We start from the raw sequence: 17,606 nt of genomic DNA, 5'->3' as shown, positions 1-17,606 counted from the left end.
CCAAAGACTGCCTCAGTGTCATATAGTGGGCGTGGCTTCGATCGTGTCGCCGCCGACCGCGCCCGCTGCTACGCCCCACGTGTTCGTCACTCCGCAATAAATGGGTTGCTTTTGAAGGGTCGATGGAGACGTCACTTGAAAGTTTGGTTCGACAGTGATATCACAATACTATAAAGTGGGCGTGGCGTCACTCAATTCCTAAACCTCTTCGTGGAGGAAATGCTTCACGCACAATGTTGTCGCGAGAATGGGCTCTAGGGGGACTCCCTTGATGTCAACGACTCACTCATGATATTTTATGAGATAAAATTAACGGAATTAAATCTCGTAATCTCTCGTACACACGCCCAGCGCTCGCCTTATATTTATACAGGGTGGAAACGATAAGTGATCTCACTCGATTATTTCTAAACTATACAAGATATCCAAAAACTGGTTACTGATCATGAAAGTCCTTCACGAGCTCTATCCAACGGCACCAATAATACTTTACAAAATAAACTGGATCTATCCGAAAATTCAATGTATCCAGCTTCCATACATTTAGTACTGCGACAGTCATGGCACTCATGTCTTGATAATATTATAGCAAGTAAAGCCTAAAACCAGTGTTTTCCATGAATAATTTTAAATAAGAATGCAATTTACGAGTTCATTATAAGTGTTTATTATTTAATAAAAAATATTAACACTTCTAATATTGCGTGGCTGGCATATTTTAGTATGGAGGCTGAAAACATTGAATTTTCGGATAGATCCAGTTAGTTCTGTAACCTATTACTGGTGCCGTTTGATACGTGCTCGTGAAGCACTTTCAGGATTAGTAACCAGTTTTTCGATATCTTGTATAGTTTAGAAATAATCGAATGAGATCACTTATCGTTTCCACCCTGTATAAATATAAGGCGAGCGCTGGGCGTGTGTCAATACATACGAGATTTAATTCCGTTAATTTTATCTCATAAAATATCATGACTTATCGTTTCCACCCTGTATGTATACCATATGTATGTCTTACTTCTTTCCCCAGGGGCGTGTCAGTGGAGCGCATCATCCCCATCCATGTGGCTGAAGATGCGCCGGCGCCGTCCACGCCGAAGCCGGCGCCGCCTGCCACGCCGCCCGCCGCGCCCAGGCCCGCACAGACACCGCTCAGGTAACTTATTACTTATGGCATAGAGGTCAAAATCGAATGGAGAAGTTACGGTAAAGCGTAATATATCAATAAAATGGATAAATTAAGGAAAAGGATGATTTTTGTCTGAAATCTTTCCCATGATAACCTCGCATGACGCTTCAGTTAGCGGAACAAACAGTACAAAGTATTATAATTATATCGACTAACCGCCTTTTTAAATCGCACACTTATTTATTTATTTATTAGGTACACCAACAAAGCCACATACAGTTCATACATTTTAACATGGTTTTTTAACATATGATGCGTATAATATGACCTCAATTACAAGTATACGCAGCATTTCTTTTTGCAAGGTTAGGGTACATTATTATACGCTAGAAAACAAAAAACAATTGAATAGAGTTTAAGCACCGAACAATAAAAAGGTTTTAGTAATTGTTTGTATACGGGCTGCCCAAGACTACTCGTGTAAATACTGGTAGTGGACAGGATTCGGTAAAAACGAATGAAACTATCATTTTTCGAGAATAGCCTTTTTACTTGACAGCGCCAGAAGGAGGGTTATGTTTTTCGAGTGTATGTATGTTATGTTTGCAAATAGATTATGATTGTTATATTTTCATTTCATCATCTCTAATCCCAGGCGGCTGGTATCATCCGAATCCAGCGCAAGCGAAGCGTGCTCCAGCCCCGGCGAGCCGATCAAGAAGTCTGCGCGCGAGTTCATCATCCCTATCGCGGTGGAGGGCAAGGGCTACGTCACGCCGCGCCAGAGGAGCCTCGAGCCAGAAGCCGCTTCTACCACTTCTCGTGTGCCAAGGACACCCAAACCGAGGCGGATCAGGTAATGTGACACTTATACACAAGACAATAGGTCCCAATATTGAAATTATCCCCATTGCGGTAAATGGCAAGGGCTACGTCAAGCCGCGCCAAAGGAGCCTCGAGCCAGAGGCCGCTTCTACCACTTCTCGTGTGCCAAGGACACCGAAACCGAGGCGGATCAGGTAATGTGACATTTATACACAAGACAATAGGTCCCAATATTGAAATTATCCCCATTGCGGTAAATGGCAAGGGCTACGTCACGCCGCGCCAGAGGAGCCTCGAGCCAGAAGCCACTTCTACCACTTCTCGTGTGCCAAGGACACCATTATACGCAAGACAATAGGACCCAATATAGAAATGACAAATTGCGATGGAGGACAAGGGCTATGTGTACGCCGCGCCAGAAAAGCCTCGAGCCCGAAGCCGCTTCTACCACTTCCCATGTGCCAAGGACACCCAAACCGAGGCGGATCAGGTAATATGATATTTATAGGCTTAAAATAGGGCATAATATTGAAATTATTCCCATCCACGTCACACCAGAAAAGCCTGAAGCCAGAAGCCGCTTCTACCACTTCTCGTGTGCCAAGGACACCCAAACCGAGGCGGATCAGGTAATGTGACTGTTAATGGAATGAAAATAGGTTCCAATGCTATGATAAGAAAAACTTTATTTAGCATATTATTATATGATAAAATAAAAAGAAAGTTGCCATCCCTGAGGCTGATAAACTCTGAGTCAGAAGTCGCTTCTACCACTTCTCGTGTGTCAAGGACACCAAACACGAGGCAGATTAGGTAATGTAACTGTTAATGGATTGAAAATAGGTTCCAATGCTATGATAAGAAAAACTTTATTTAGCATAATAATATAAAAAACAAAAAAAAGTTGCAGTACACATTTCTTAAAAATAAGCTATGGTGAAATGATGATGTTTTGACAATAAAACGTTTTATTTCAGTAATTTTTACAAAGTGACAAGAAGATTAAAATTATATTAATTTTTAAATCATGTGTATTACAGTAGCCTTGTCAGCGGTGGAGAATCAGAGGAAGAAGACGATACACACATGCACAGACTGCGGTAAGTTGTAAAATATTGTCAAGGACAATCTTTAGTTATGGCGCAGGTACACTATATGGGAAATTGATTAAGATGTATAGTTTAAACACGCACTTCGGTTAGTTTCGTCGTGCGTCACCCAGACTTCGATGTGCGAGCTCGCGCTTCGTCTCATAGTGTATCTGCGCCATTACATGGGCAAAGAATAGGGATGATGACTGGGTAATGAAATCGAAATTCTATTTAGTCCATCAGACAGATAATTACAGTATTATATTGAGTTGAAATGTCGCGTGACGTCACTTTTGAGTAAAAAAATCTACTCAAGCGTGACGTAACGCGCCATTTCAACTCGATGTAGCACTGTTATTATTTGATTATGAAAGAAAGTAAAAAATATGAGTCTAATATTTTCTACTTATCTGTGGACATATAATTGAAACTTTGTCATCTAGCCTACTGCAAATTCGACCTAGAAAGAGTTTATAAGAATATTTTTATTTATCACTGCAGGTCGACGCGCGCGGCCCGAGCGGAGTCGGTGAGCTCGGGCGAAGAGGACGAGGAGGACGAAGGCTTCCACCTGCTCACGGCTGAGAACCTGTTCTCCACGCTGCTACACAGGGTAAGTCCATGACATAATAACCCGACGGCTACGGGTTAGGACTGCTGATTCAAGAGGACTATTTCGATCCTCATCCGTAAACGAACTAAAGTCGCTGACATAGCCCGACGGATAAGCAAGCTGAAGTGGCAATGGGCAGGGCACATAGTACGCAGAACTGACGGCCGATGGGGCAGCAAGGTTCTGGAGTGGAGGCCGCGTACCGCAAAACACAGCGTAGGACGTCCACCCACAAGGTGGACCGACGACATCGTAAAGGTAGCGGGAAAGCGCTGGACGCAGGCCGCTGCCAACAAGGTAACATGGAAAGCATTGGGGGAGGCCTACGTTTAGCAGTGGACGTCCTATGGCTGAGATGATGATGATTATGATTTCGATCCTCGGTAACCGCTAGACTTGGTGAACATACTGCTAAGGCCTCAAGTCATTCACATAAGAATGAATTCTGATTGATTAGGGGCCGTCCATAAATTACGTCATCGATTTTTTCAGATTTTAGACCCCCCCCCCCCTACAATCATCCTAGCGTCATTTCTTAATGACCCCCCCCCCCCTTCTCCCAAAATTGACGTCATTACCAGTTTGACAAAATTAAAACACTTGTAGAATCACCTTTAATTTTTTTTTTTATAGATAGAGTGATTCTTAAGGAAGGTTTATATGTATAATACACGTAAGTACCACGGGCGAAGCCGGGGCGGGCAGCTAGTATTATATGTAATCAGTAGCGGCGGGGGGGGGGGGGCCCCCCCCCCTAATTTAGAATGACGTAATATATGGACGGCCCCTTATTCAAAACGTTTCTCCCCTCCGCTCCGCCTTGGTGGAAACCGGGCCTATCACAAGTGATATAATCAAACATGTCATGTCATGTAATGTCAATGTGTATCATTTAGTACCTAATAAATATTTTTTCTTTCTTTCTTTCTTTCAAACACAAAGTTGTAAACGCATAAAAAAAATTTGATCTTTAGGATATCCATCACATCTTTCCTTTTATCAGCTTATGTTGTGTTTTGACGACAAATGCCCGTTTTCAGCATCAAACCCTAATTTGTAAGTGACCCCTATGGTAACACCTAACAGGAATTTTAAAATTGGGGATTGGTGGCGTAAACGGGCATTAGTCACACACATGTACGTTATATATATGATAGAAAATCAACTTGATATCTATTTATTGCACAGGAGGCGGCACGCAGCCTATCTATTTTCGTTTATTGTTTACAATATATTTAATTCGCAATAAAGATATTTTGAATATTATTTCTTGAACTACTACCAGGCCTGTTCATCTCCGCGAGTTTACATCGAAAACAAAACACGCACGATTGCCCCCTACAAGAGTACTATTCGACAAGGCCTCACATACGAGCGAACATTGACTCACGCACGCGTATTCTTGTGTATGATGGAAAAAAATAAAGAAAATGGTGTACTAAATACTGTGCAGTATTTAACTGCCTAAATAATAATAAAAACACAGAATGTACTTTTTTTAAATGCCTGAAGACACTGAGAGGTAAATAAGTAGTTAATATTATTCATGATAATTCATGCTATATCATGTATTTCCTCCGCCATTTTCCGCAGTTTGGCACCTCACGTCACATCATTTTACCGCGAAGTCAGCCCTATAGCTTCGGCGCAGTGCCGATCACTGACGTTTGTCAACAAAATGGTGCTTGACTCTTGAGACAGGCTAATTTACACCATATTGTTAANCCCCCCCCCCTAATTTAGAATGACGTAATATATGGACGGCCCCTTATTCAAAACGTTTCTCCCCTCCGCTCCGCCTTGGTGGAAACCGGGCCTATCACAAGTGATATAATCAAACATGTCATGTCATGTAATGTCAATGTGTATCATTTAGTACCTAATAAATATTTTTTCTTTCTTTCTTTCTTTCAAACACAAAGTTGTAAACGCATAAAAAAAATTTGATCTTTAGGATATCCATCACATCTTTCCTTTTATCAGCTTATGTTGTGTTTTGACGACAAATGCCCGTTTTCAGCATCAAACCCTAATTTGTAAGTGACCCCTATGGTAACACCTAACAGGAATTTTAAAATTGGGGATTGGTGGCGTAAACGGGCATTAGTCACACACATGTACGTTATATATATGATAGAAAATCAACTTGATATCTATTTATTGCACAGGAGGCGGCACGCAGCCTATCTATTTTCGTTTATTGTTTACAATATATTTAATTCGCAATAAAGATATTTTGAATATTATTTCTTGAACTACTACCAGGCCTGTTCATCTCCGCGAGTTTACATCGAAAACAAAACACGCACGATTGCCCCCTACAAGAGTACTATTCGACAAGGCCTCACATACGAGCGAACATTGACTCACGCACGCGTATTCTTGTGTATGATGGAAAAAAATAAAGAAAATGGTGTACTAAATACTGTGCAGTATTTAACTGCCTAAATAATAATAAAAACACAGAATGTACTTTTTTTAAATGCCTGAAGACACTGAGAGGTAAATAAGTAGTTAATATTATTCATGATAATTCATGCTATATCATGTATTTCCTCCGCCATTTTCCGCAGTTTGGCACCTCACGTCACATCATTTTACCGCGAAGTCAGCCCTATAGCTTCGGCGCAGTGCCGATCACTGACGTTTGTCAACAAAATGGTGCTTGACTCTTGAGACAGGCTAATTTACACCATATTGTTAATGACATTGAGCATACATATTTTTAAATACCTTCGCGAAGTAAAACTTCTGTACGTAGTACTTATTATTATTCTGTGCTACTACATTCAACTTTATAATCCTCAGGTTCGCGCGTTAACCAACCGGCTCAACGGCGAGGAAGGGCCGGGCTTCCCGCACCACCCGCACTCGCTGTTCAACAACCTGCAGTCGCCTTTCTTCAACAGGTACCCTCGTGTAGCGCTCGACTAGTTGTGCCGCTTAACATCACCCGGCCTATCGTGGGCGTACGACTCGTTTGTGACATTGTTTTGTTATTGTTTATGTTTCAATGAGGGTTTTCGCGAATGAAAAATCCGCCAGATGGCAATACGTAGACGCGAGGTCCAAATGCTGCATGATTGGTTATTTTTGACATAAAATTGACAGATATCTCAAAATCCACATCCACGTCCCGCCATCTAGCGGATCTAGCATTCGCGAAAACCCTCATTTTATAATGGATTCGTGCGGTTTGTTTATAGCCAGTGTCAATTTGAACAAATATGTGCCGTGTCTCTTACGCAAATAAATGATTTCTATTATATACTATTCTATTCTAAGTAAAACGAGAAAATGTTGCCTGAGAAAAAAAATGGACGGCACATAAGTTAATGATGCAGATGACAGTTATGAGTTAGGTGATATCATATTTTAAGAGTAGGCACACACCGTTGATTTTTAGTTGGCCGATAGTTGTGCCCGATTTTAAATTGTATGAAGAATCGGCCAAATTGAATCGGCGTAGTGTGCGCACTCCCATACATGCCCATACTGATCAACTGCCCATGCCCCAGAAGGGGGAGAGTGGCAAGGGACAAATGGACAAAGATTAAAGAACTTGTAGAGAGTCAAGAATTGCGCGCGGTGGAGTGCAATCTGCCGTAGGCAGCCGCAATTCCGCGCGCATCTCTCAAGATTCGGCCACAATAACCGCGAGGTTGGTATGGCCATGGGTGGTGGTGGGATTTGATCAACTGCCCGACTAAACTATCGGCCGACGAAAAATCAACGGTGTGCGCTTAGAGTAAAGACTTCTCTGGTTATAAACTAATTGAAGAACATTGTTATTTAGCAGCAAATTGACTTGCTGCCGATTAAATATTGTCACAACTTTGTTTTATCGTCCACGATAGGCAATCTCACCTACTTGATTTAATAAATCTTACTTTTTGGTTCAGCATATTTATTAAACTTACGCCCCTTTATCAATTTCTATTTCATTTATAATATTAACTGTAATTTTGTTCATTATGACAGATCAAAAACAACTGTCTTATTTCGTTTATTAACATGTTTATTTGGTTCCTACATTTTATTTCCAACTAAATTATTAATATTTTCAATTTTGCGCATGCAGCCCCCACTTACCCAGGAGACATCTGTTGTGAGTATCACTTTTATTACTTACTACACTACGTCACGACACATTACACATTCACACAATCCTCTTAATTTAATGACACAACATTTAATTTTCATGTAACACAATTTTCATCTTAAACTTCATAAAACTATATTAGTTTCATAAGTCAACCAGTTGTTAAATATTCTCCAAAAAATTTTATGACAAGGATACATACAAATGTTCAGTAGTTTTCATAAGTTTTAGTTTTATGACCACACTTTGTAAATTGTTAATTTTCTACATATTTCAACATTAGTATACCAATCATTTGTTATATTTACATGCAGCACTCATAGATATGTGGAAAACAAAAGAAGTGTTTCGGAAACGTGAGTTTATAGATCTATTTTATTAATTTATCATGATGTGTAATGTACCATCGGCCACAGTGTTAACTATCCATTGCCTGTCATGTCGTCTCGTTCTATCGCAAAGAATCACTATTTGATTAGAGCGAGAGCAAAAACGGAAATGGATAGTTAACAGTGTGGCCGTGTGTACAGTGTACAAATTATTGGACAGTACATATTACTTTAGTTATTTAAATTGTGAATAAGAAAGCATTTCACATTATAGTTTAGTATATAGATCGTTTCATCCATGAAGACGCGCCCCACCACTTTTTGGTCAAGGGAAGCGCGGGGTGCGAGGAGTTTCGTAATGTAATCTCTTCGTCGGAGATTTCAGTCACTGTACTTATAATATTCTACGTACGTGTAATTCTGCCCTTCAGGGCTGCTCTGATTCGTTATAATATATTTATTTCCATGTCCAACGTCGCCAATGATTAAATAATACAGCATTCCGCTAATCCATCATTTTTTATTAGTAAACAATGTGTTTCTATGGAAACGTCATCCAAAGACATGACAGCATCCAAGAGTGCACACGCACACTACAATAATGACGCTCGGATTCCTTGGATCAAACTCCCCGCATCCCGCGTTTCCTTCAACCAAATAGTGGTGGGGTGCGTCTTCGTGGATGAAACGATCTATAGTCTATAGTTATGTATAGCTTCTAGCGAGTCAAGATGGATACAATTTTTTATGTGCCTCTGTCATTTTAGTAAAGAAGTGTTGACAATGACAAGCTACTGTATTTCTTTTGTCATTAAGGTCTAATGTTAACATGCTTTCTATACTATTTCCAGTCGCGAAGGTTGGGGCGCGCGCGACCTGCACGCGAACTTCGACTCTATGTTCAACAAGCCGCGCCACGCGCCCCGAGGTGAGTCCCGCACGGCCCGCCCCGCCCCGCCCCCGCCGCGGGAAACGTTGCCAATGTCACGCACAAGCACTAGCTCTGATACACACACAAGCACCGAATAAACACATGGAACTTCACGTTTAATCCTTCAAGCTCCGCGAATCTAAAGTCTGTTCGCCGAGAGTTGATAAAAAAAATTAAATATCAGATGTTCTAAACTCATTATGAATTGCGGCCCGCTAATTATTTTTGTCGATATAATGAAAAAGTTGGTAGATTATTTGGCCTGGCCTTTTTTTGGCCTGGATTCTCGGCTCGGTTACAGTTTAATTTTGGACTACCATTTATAAGAATGTTCTAAAAATACCAAAATCTACTAAACGATTTCCCACTACTAAATCATCGTTCTCTTTGCCTCAAATCTACCAAAAAAGTAGAAATCTACTAAAAGTGGTCACGCTGTGGCCGCCGCCGCCCGCCGGCCGGGGCGCTTGACGACAGCTGCGTGGCTCGTACCATGGTACTCAGTGCGCGTTGTGACAAACGACGCCCGCTATACAGAATGCGATAATTAATAATTATTAAGCGACAGTCGCTATTGCAAGACATTTCATAATATTTATCAACTCTCGGCGAACAGACTTTAGACACAATAAAATCAATTGTTAGGCGGCAGCCGGCTACCGCTTGGGGGCTGAGAGGTTAAAACCGGTTTAATCTGGAATTCGATTCTCGTATTTTCGGCTCCACAAGGAATATATTGAGACGAAATTACGGGTGTCGTGTTACGGAGTATCCTTGCTGATTTCACAATAAAGCACTTTAGATTTTTTGATAAGTAGCTTTATTCGTCTTATTTACTCACCCTACGAAAGTGGCTTGAGTAAGAGAGATGAATAAAGTTAATGGATTGAATTGAATACACCATAAAGTATAGATTTACATAAAGTAGCAAAATAGTTTGTTGTGAAATCCTGTCTTAAATGTAAAGTTCCGATGTAATATGTAATTATAAAAACAAATTGATGTTAATTCTTTATGTGCAAAAATCATATCGAATTGTAGCTTTGTGCTTTGTTTGGATTTAATTGATTATAAATCGTGTTTGAAAATTTTATAAATAAAAGTAAAGTGTCAAGCGCTTTGACGAGTTGTCGACATAAAATGACGCGAAGATTAAATAAAATTTAATAATTAAATTACAACAATTTGCGCAAACAACAAATTGGGTTGGATCTTGTGATCGATGTCTCGATTTCAAATTATTATTTTTTTGTTTTCGCAGTTTGTACAAAATGTTTATAACTTCAATGCTATATGTGCGACCATCTTAGGATGGTTGTGCCTACGGCAGTGAAGAAATAGCATATTAATGCTAAAATGATAATTTAAATATTTTTTTTTTTGGGGTATCAGTCTCGCGCGCTAAATCAATAAAACTTTTTTTACATCAAATATTAATTTATTGTTGAATACATAGAACTCATTCATTGCTGTTATGAAATTTTGTTGCTTTTATAATTAGTTGATCATGAATCTCGATGTCAAACATATTTTATACACAAAATTATTTAAATCATAATTGTAAGCTTTCAATGTTCATGTTTGTAATTAAGTTTTGGAAATCAATTAAATGTTAAAATTGCACAAAATCTTTTTTTCAAAAACACCGTTTTGAGCATGAAATGCAAAATTCATTGTACATCGCCGATGCACCGCCGACGCGCAGTAGATAGAGGCACGGGCTACGTCACTCACAAGCTTGCACTAAACAAACGAATTAACTATCGACCACATGAGCTGCCTTCGATGTCCCCAGAGTAATAGATAGTCCGCGATCAATACGATATTTGCGACGTTTTCCATCGGTCGATTTTTTTTTTCTAACAACGTCGTGTATAATTGACTATTCATCGATAGTCCATTATATAACAGTGTGTAATGTTTTTTCATTAACATCTTTTTATTAATCAATTTAACCTATTTTTGCATTGTAGTGTTTTATGTACTTAAATTGCATTCTTTGTGCAGGTGTTGACTTTCTCCTACCCGCTAACACTAGCAGGAAAATGTTGCGTTGCAATCGATTATCATAAAGTTTCGACTCATTCAGTAGAGTGCATGAACTGTAAAAAGGCATATCACGTGTCGCATCGCAGTCGCCTTTGCTACATTCAGCATCACAATAAGAAAGAGTGTAGATAATGTAAAAAATATTTTAACTGTCGGTAATTTTCAGTGAGAGAGGATTAACCTCGAGCAGGCAAAAAGGTTGTCAAATAGAGAGTTGATTTGTTTGGAAGTTATAGTACATGTGTAGCTAGTGGATGTGGTAGCACTCGCCGCAGCCACGGCGCGCAGTGAGTTGTATGGTGTGGTTGCAGTGGGCTTGCGCGTTACACTGCATGCTCCGACCAAATCTTCACTTCACAGCGGCACCAGCAACCACAAACCGGCCACGAACGCCACGCAGGAATAGGTACTTAACTATATTTTTTATTTTACTCATATTTTTTATGTGTTTTGTGTTCGCACCGTGCGCCGCGGCCGTTCCGAATAGAGATGCCTTCACTCGTATCGTGGTATACTACGCTGAAGCTGTCACTAGATCGCATTGGTATTATTTTTTTCTCGAGAGCAACATTTTAATGCATACTTTTGTGTTCCGTTTTCGCACATCTAAAGCTTCTCGTTTGATGTCTAATCGATCACCTCGTATTTAGACTAGTTTTCTATTTATTAACTTCTAACAGTCCGCATCCGAGATCGCACCGGCGCGGCCCCGGCCCCGGCCGTCGACCGCGGTCGGCGCGCCACGGGCGGGCGCCCCGCGAGGACGCTGTGAATACCATCCCGGCGCGCATTCTGCATGATCGAAACGTGTGTTTTTCGGTTACATTTCAGGCGGTAGTAAGAAAAGTAAGGAACCGCGGGCGCGCGCCGACGACGGCGACGCGCTCGACCTGTCCGACCTCGACCTCAGCGCGATACAGTTCTCCGAGCGCGAGATGCGCGCGCTGTCCGGCCTCACGCCCGCGCTCTCGCGCCGCCTGCAGCGCCAGCTGCTCGCACACCTGCCGCCGCGCGCCGCCACGCGCCTGCGCCGCACGCTCTCGCTGCGCGACCCCGCCGACCCCGCCGCCGACCCCGCCACCTCCGACCCCGCGCCCGCCGACCCGCCGCCCGACCGCCCGCCCGGGGCGGAGCGCTCCGTCTCGCTCGACCTCGACACCGAATCGTCGCTCGCCCAGTTCTGTACGCTGCCGCGGCTCCGGCGCCGCTCGTCGGCGTCGCGCGAGAAGTCGCCGCCGGGCGAGGCCGCGCCGCCGCCGCCCGAGCCGCGCTCGCGCCCGCTGCTCAGCAAGTACCTGACGCCGGAGCGCGCGCTGTCGCTGGACGACTCCTCGCACTCGTCGGAGGGCAGCGTGCCGTCGGAGGCGGGCGGCGCGCGGCGCCACTCGATGCGCCTCGCGGGCGAGCCGGCGCGGCGCCGCGTGTCGCGCTTCCTGCGCTCGGACTTCTTCGACGCCCCGCCGGACGAGACCGCGCTCGCGCGCCGCCGGAAAGAGAAGGAGCTCGAGACTCAGAAGATCCTCCGGGAGATCAGGGAGAAGAGGAACAGGTCCCTCGAGGCCGCCGGCGTCGCGAGCCCGACGGAGGCGGACGACCCGGCGAGGAAGTGCCTGTCGCCCGTGTCGCTGCTCGGCGGCAAGGAGCGCAGCAGGTCGAACACGCCGTTCTTCCCGATCCTGGACAACATCAAGGAGACGGCGGCGGACACGTCGCCGGCGGCCACGCGCGAGCGCCGGACGGCGGCCGAGCGGCCTCGCTCGCGCGTCGAGGACTCGCTCGGGCGGGAGTCGCGGCTGACGCGGCCGCGCAGCTACCCGGTCAAGAACCTCGACGCCGCCGACGAGCCCGGCCTGACCCCGGCCGAGAGCAACGAGGAGAACGAGTGCCGGGACAAGAGTCTGCAGAGGGAATCCAAACTGATCCGACCGAAGAGCTACCCCGCGAGCAGTCCCTCTCCCGAAAAGGTGTACATAGACCGCACCCTCAGCAAGAGAGACGAGCCGCGGGCGGCGGCCGCCGAGGAGTCTCGGAAAGAGGCCGGCGAGCACGTAAAAGGCGATGGGGCGCGGGCGGCGGGCGACGCGGGCGGCGCTGCCGACGTCGAAGTTAGCTTTAGTATTACCTTACCCAAGAAGAAACCCGAAAAAATTAGCAAATTAGATTCGCTCGAAATTTGCGAGCCCTCGTCTCAAACTGTGGTGACTGCGAAAGTCGACGGCGATAAATCCACGAGTGACAGTCTTGTCGTTAGGAAGTATCAGATAATTAATAGCGCCGATGACAAACCGGACCAAAAGATTGAAAACGGTATCGTCAGTAACGGTGGGTCGAAAGACATCATCGACAAAGCCAATTTGAACGCTGACGAAGCTAAAACGAAGCAGAAGGCGACAACGAACGCCAAGAAAGATGAGGTGAAAGCGAAGACCGACGGAGAGGCTGGTGAAAAGAAGGGTACGATAAAGAAAAAGATCATCAGGAAAGTTTCCTTGAAATCAAAGACTGAGTTAGGAAGTAGCCAAGACGCCGGCGAGGGAAAAGCGCCGACCGAGAAGAAAAAAGTCACAAAGAAAGTGAAAGAAAAACCTGCCGAGGATGGAACTAAACCCGCTACGGTCACAAAAAAGAAATCTGTCCTACAATCGATCGGGCACAAGTTAGAAAAGTTTACATCGACAAAATCTAGTTCCCCGGAAAAGGGAGCCGACAGTGGCACTGCTGCTAGTAAAAGTACCGATAATTCCAAAGTTAGTAGAACTCAGAGAGAGCAGTCTGTGCCCGTCACAGCTGACCCGCCCACTGAGTCGAATCTTATCAAAAGAGCCGTCACGCTTACTGATGTCGCTGCTTTAGAAACGCAACCTGCTAATAATACCAAAACCACTGTCTCAAAAGTACTGGGTCTCTTCAAAAAATTCGAACCCAAAGAAAAACCCTCAAAACCGCCCATTGAGACGTCACTAAGTGAGAACCTGGAAAAAGAGAAGATAGAAATAAACAACTTGGCTAGCAGCAAACCCGATATAGTAGCAGAATTAATATCAGAGAGCACCGAAAAAGATAAGCCCAGGCGGCCGACGTCCTTATTGCTCAACGGATTAAGTCGCAAAAACAAATATGGCAGGACGGCGAGTGACAGTGTGTCCGCAGCGTATACAGAAACTGATGACCCACCGGTACTTAAAAAAGACGAACCTAAGAACCTGAGAAACACTTTAAAACTCGACTTCTCCAGATTGCCAAGAGTGAAAAAAATAGTTCCTACAAATCCTGTGATAGAACCGCACGTTATGAATTTGACATCGGAAGATAAAGACGCCGAAAAGAAAAGTGTATGCGAAAAGAACGGCACAATATCTGACGGCATTTCTAATATCGAAAACGAAGATGCGCAAAGCCGGAGCAGATCTCGCAGCAGGTCCACCGTTTCCAACTCAGAACTCAAGTCCGATCTCAGCGCAGAAGGCAAGCCCTCGGACAAATATTCCGTGTCGCCTTCCGAGACCACCGCGCACCATCCGTTACGTAATCGAGAGTCGACCACGCCCGAAAAGGAAGATATAGTTGACAGAATACGAAGGAAAAGCTTTTACTCCAGGTTTAATGAAAAGAAGCAACGCAGGAAGAGCAGCCTGGTGGGCCCCGGCGCAGCCGAGTACGACCCGCTGGCCAGGATACACTCGCCGCCCGCCGAACCCAAGCTCGACGCCTCTCCCACCTCCCCCGGTATCTTCGACCTGTCCCCGGGCTACTCCGTCGCCTCCGACCTGTCGCCGTCCACGGAACGTTACAGGACTCTGTTGACGGATCTATCCATTAGCAATAGGAATAATATTAGGTACGATAATCACGGACTGAACGATAAAATTGACACATACCGATCGCTGGACAGAAACGATTTTAGAAAATACCCCGGCAGCAGGAGTTATCTGGACTACGATCAGCCCACCTCGTATGGCACTCACAGATATTCCAGAACCAAGTCTCTGTTGGACGACGGGCTCGACGAACCGAGTCTCGGTCAGATCAGAGATCCGCTGAAATATAGCAGAACCCTCTCCATGTATTCCCCTGGAAGTTACGCTACGTACAGACCGAAGCGAACGACGCGGAACTCTGCAATAATACTGAAAGAAAGCGAAAAGGAACCGAGCCCCGAAAATATACTGGAAAAAATTAGACAAAGAAAGAAGATATCGATCAGCGTGACTCGGAAACCGGACCCCGAAAAGGACCCACTGCCAAGGTGTGTATTGCTCTTGTACTTACGCGTTCACGTAAATAATATATTGACAATAACTCCCCGCCGTGAAAGATAATACGATTTTATCTGTGCACGCTTCACGCTTTTGAATAAATTTTACAGCACTAATGCTTTTACAATGATCTAGTATACCATGAATACAGCAGGCATCGATATCGTATGTGTAAAGAAAACGATTCTATCAGTTGTAGTTAGAATTTCATATTCAATTCATTTTAAATTCTTCTTAGATTTCTCTTCAACTTAAAATAGATCAAAATTAACGAGCAAAACTATATCGTCAGTAGATTATTTATTAATGTATATTATGTATTTCTTTCTAATAATCAACATATCATCAACATTCGCACAAACAATCGTAAGTGATGTAAATATTGTTTGTAGATATGAAACGGAGGCAACTTTACTTTCCAGATCCACTGTCTCACCTAAAGGCGAAGGCGACGGTGCAGAACGCTCTGAGAAAGCTGACTGAGAGGAACTATTGAAGCGCGAACACTAAACGAATCAATTTTGTGATTTACTTAAGCATTTGTTATCGAGTCACCATTTGAAACTTTTGTCTGACGTTTTGTAGAATAGTTAACGGAGTCCCAAAAAGGTTCCCACTTATGTTTAGCGACCGTTGTGTTAACAAACGCGATATGATCTGAAGTCGAGGCAGAATCGATGAAATCTTGCCAAAAGCCCTGCACAAATGTTATAGTGTTGTATTAGTAACACGAATCTCACCAACGACACGTGCTTACCGTAAGACTGTCTTTAGTGGCAAACGTAGATGTATACTCAAATTTCAATGAATCTCCGTCGAAATTTTGTATGTATAGGCAATCACGAAATTTTTTAGTTCCTTATTTCACGTATTGAGGGCTTATAAAATTGATTTTTGAAAAATCGAATAGGAGTAAGTATATCCACAGTCTCATTGTATTCTGAAAATTCTGTACATTATTACTATATTTTATTTATTGACAGTATTTGTTATACCGTAGTTTCATCTCGAACTGCGCACAGACTGCGAAGTATTTTATGACAGCTTTTTGAAAGCTGGACAGGTTATTAATTACATAACTAACTATTGAAATGTTATATTTTGCAAAGAACAGACTTTGTTTGTTAAGTGTTTATTGTAAATTGATTCTTATGTGCCTTTATAAAACATAAGTGACTGGATTTGATATTAGTCCATTTTATTGAAAATGATAAAATGACACGATTTTAAGTGTGTGTTTGCACAAATACGTTTTACTCAGTATGTTTAATATTAATTTTTCATAGTAATTTTATCGATTTTACATTTTTATGTGACCCTAAGTCAGACGTAAGTTATTTTTTTTATCATAATCATATAGTATTGAATGCTAAGTCACGTTGTAACAGTAATCGAATAGTTGGTGCTTAGATGATTTTGTTAGGAATAACTTGTATTTATAGATTGGACGTGTTATAGGATCACTCACTGACACTATTACATTTAGTAACAGATTAGCGTTTTTAATTGTTAGATTTATATGAAATTGGATTTCCAGACCGACAGATAAAATCCACACGAATGTAAAGTATTATTATATGAAATTATATTTGTTGCCATTTTGTATACCTGTACACGCGCCAATAAAATTGACTTGTTGAATAATAGAGGTGTAAAACTAAAATATAACTATATACATGAGTTTGACATTTTCATTTATCATCTGTGAACTATTTAATAAATTTATTTATTAAGTGTGTGGTGATTTTTAATATTTCTCGTAGATGCTATGCAGTGACCCGGACTGTGATTGTTTTGAGGATTAATATTAAAACTGCTATCACACACGTTTTGTATTGAATGTGAATAAATTATAATAGTTGAAAGTAACAGTGTTTTTATCCCAACTAATATTATAAATGCGAAAGTAACTCTGTCTGTCTGTTACGCTTTCCCGCTTAAACCTCGCAACCGATTTTGATGAAATTTGGCATAGAGATAGTTTGAGTCCCGGGAAAGAACATAGGATAGTTTTTATCCCGGTTTTTGAAACAGGGACGCGCGCGATAAAGTTTTTCTGTGACAGACAAAATTCCACGCGGGCGAAGCCGCGGGCGGAAAGCTAGTTTATAAATAATTTAATTCAAATATTAACTGGAGTTGGAAGGGCCTTAAAATATTTTACTGTAACATCAGACCTATCCGCTAAAATTTTGCAACTAACTTTATTTGACATTTCAACCGAATGTTGCTATACGAAAAATATTAAATAATGCTACGACTATGGTTTCGAAAGTTAAAA

At 42.7% G+C, this 17,606-nt stretch overlaps 1 protein-coding gene across 4 annotated transcripts in view; it reads left to right on the top strand.

The window, feature by feature from the left end:
* Positions 1 to 17,120, top strand: part of Nuak1 (Nuak family kinase 1) — a 41,601-nt gene extending 24,481 nt beyond the window's left edge. For 2 of the 4 annotated variants that reach the window (XM_028319625.1, XM_028319624.1), the window contains exons 19-27: positions 1,031 to 1,156; positions 1,785 to 1,985; positions 2,995 to 3,054; positions 3,547 to 3,658; positions 6,467 to 6,567; positions 7,740 to 7,766; positions 8,941 to 9,017; positions 11,901 to 15,315; positions 15,748 to 17,120. In XM_028319625.1, the coding sequence (XP_028175426.1) occupies positions 1,031 to 1,156; positions 1,785 to 1,985; positions 2,995 to 3,054; positions 3,547 to 3,658; positions 6,467 to 6,567; positions 7,740 to 7,766; positions 8,941 to 9,017; positions 11,901 to 15,315; positions 15,748 to 15,808 (4,180 nt within the window). In that variant the 3' untranslated portion in view covers positions 15,809 to 17,120. The remainder of the gene's footprint in view (positions 1 to 1,030; positions 1,157 to 1,784; positions 1,986 to 2,994; positions 3,055 to 3,546; positions 3,659 to 6,466; positions 6,568 to 7,739; positions 7,767 to 8,940; positions 9,018 to 11,900; positions 15,316 to 15,747) is intronic. The other 2 variants (XM_028319627.1, XM_028319626.1) reach the window with 1 other exon arrangement.
* Positions 17,121 to 17,606: the final 486 nt, after the last annotated feature.

This window comes from Ostrinia furnacalis, unplaced genomic scaffold, assembly GCF_004193835.3.
Source record: "Ostrinia furnacalis isolate ACB-3 unplaced genomic scaffold, ASM419383v2 OfSCF7306, whole genome shotgun sequence".
Taxonomy (NCBI): Eukaryota; Metazoa; Arthropoda; class Insecta; order Lepidoptera; family Crambidae; genus Ostrinia; species Ostrinia furnacalis.
Note: the sequence above shows the minus strand (reverse complement) of the source record. Positions and strands in the feature narration are given on the sequence as shown.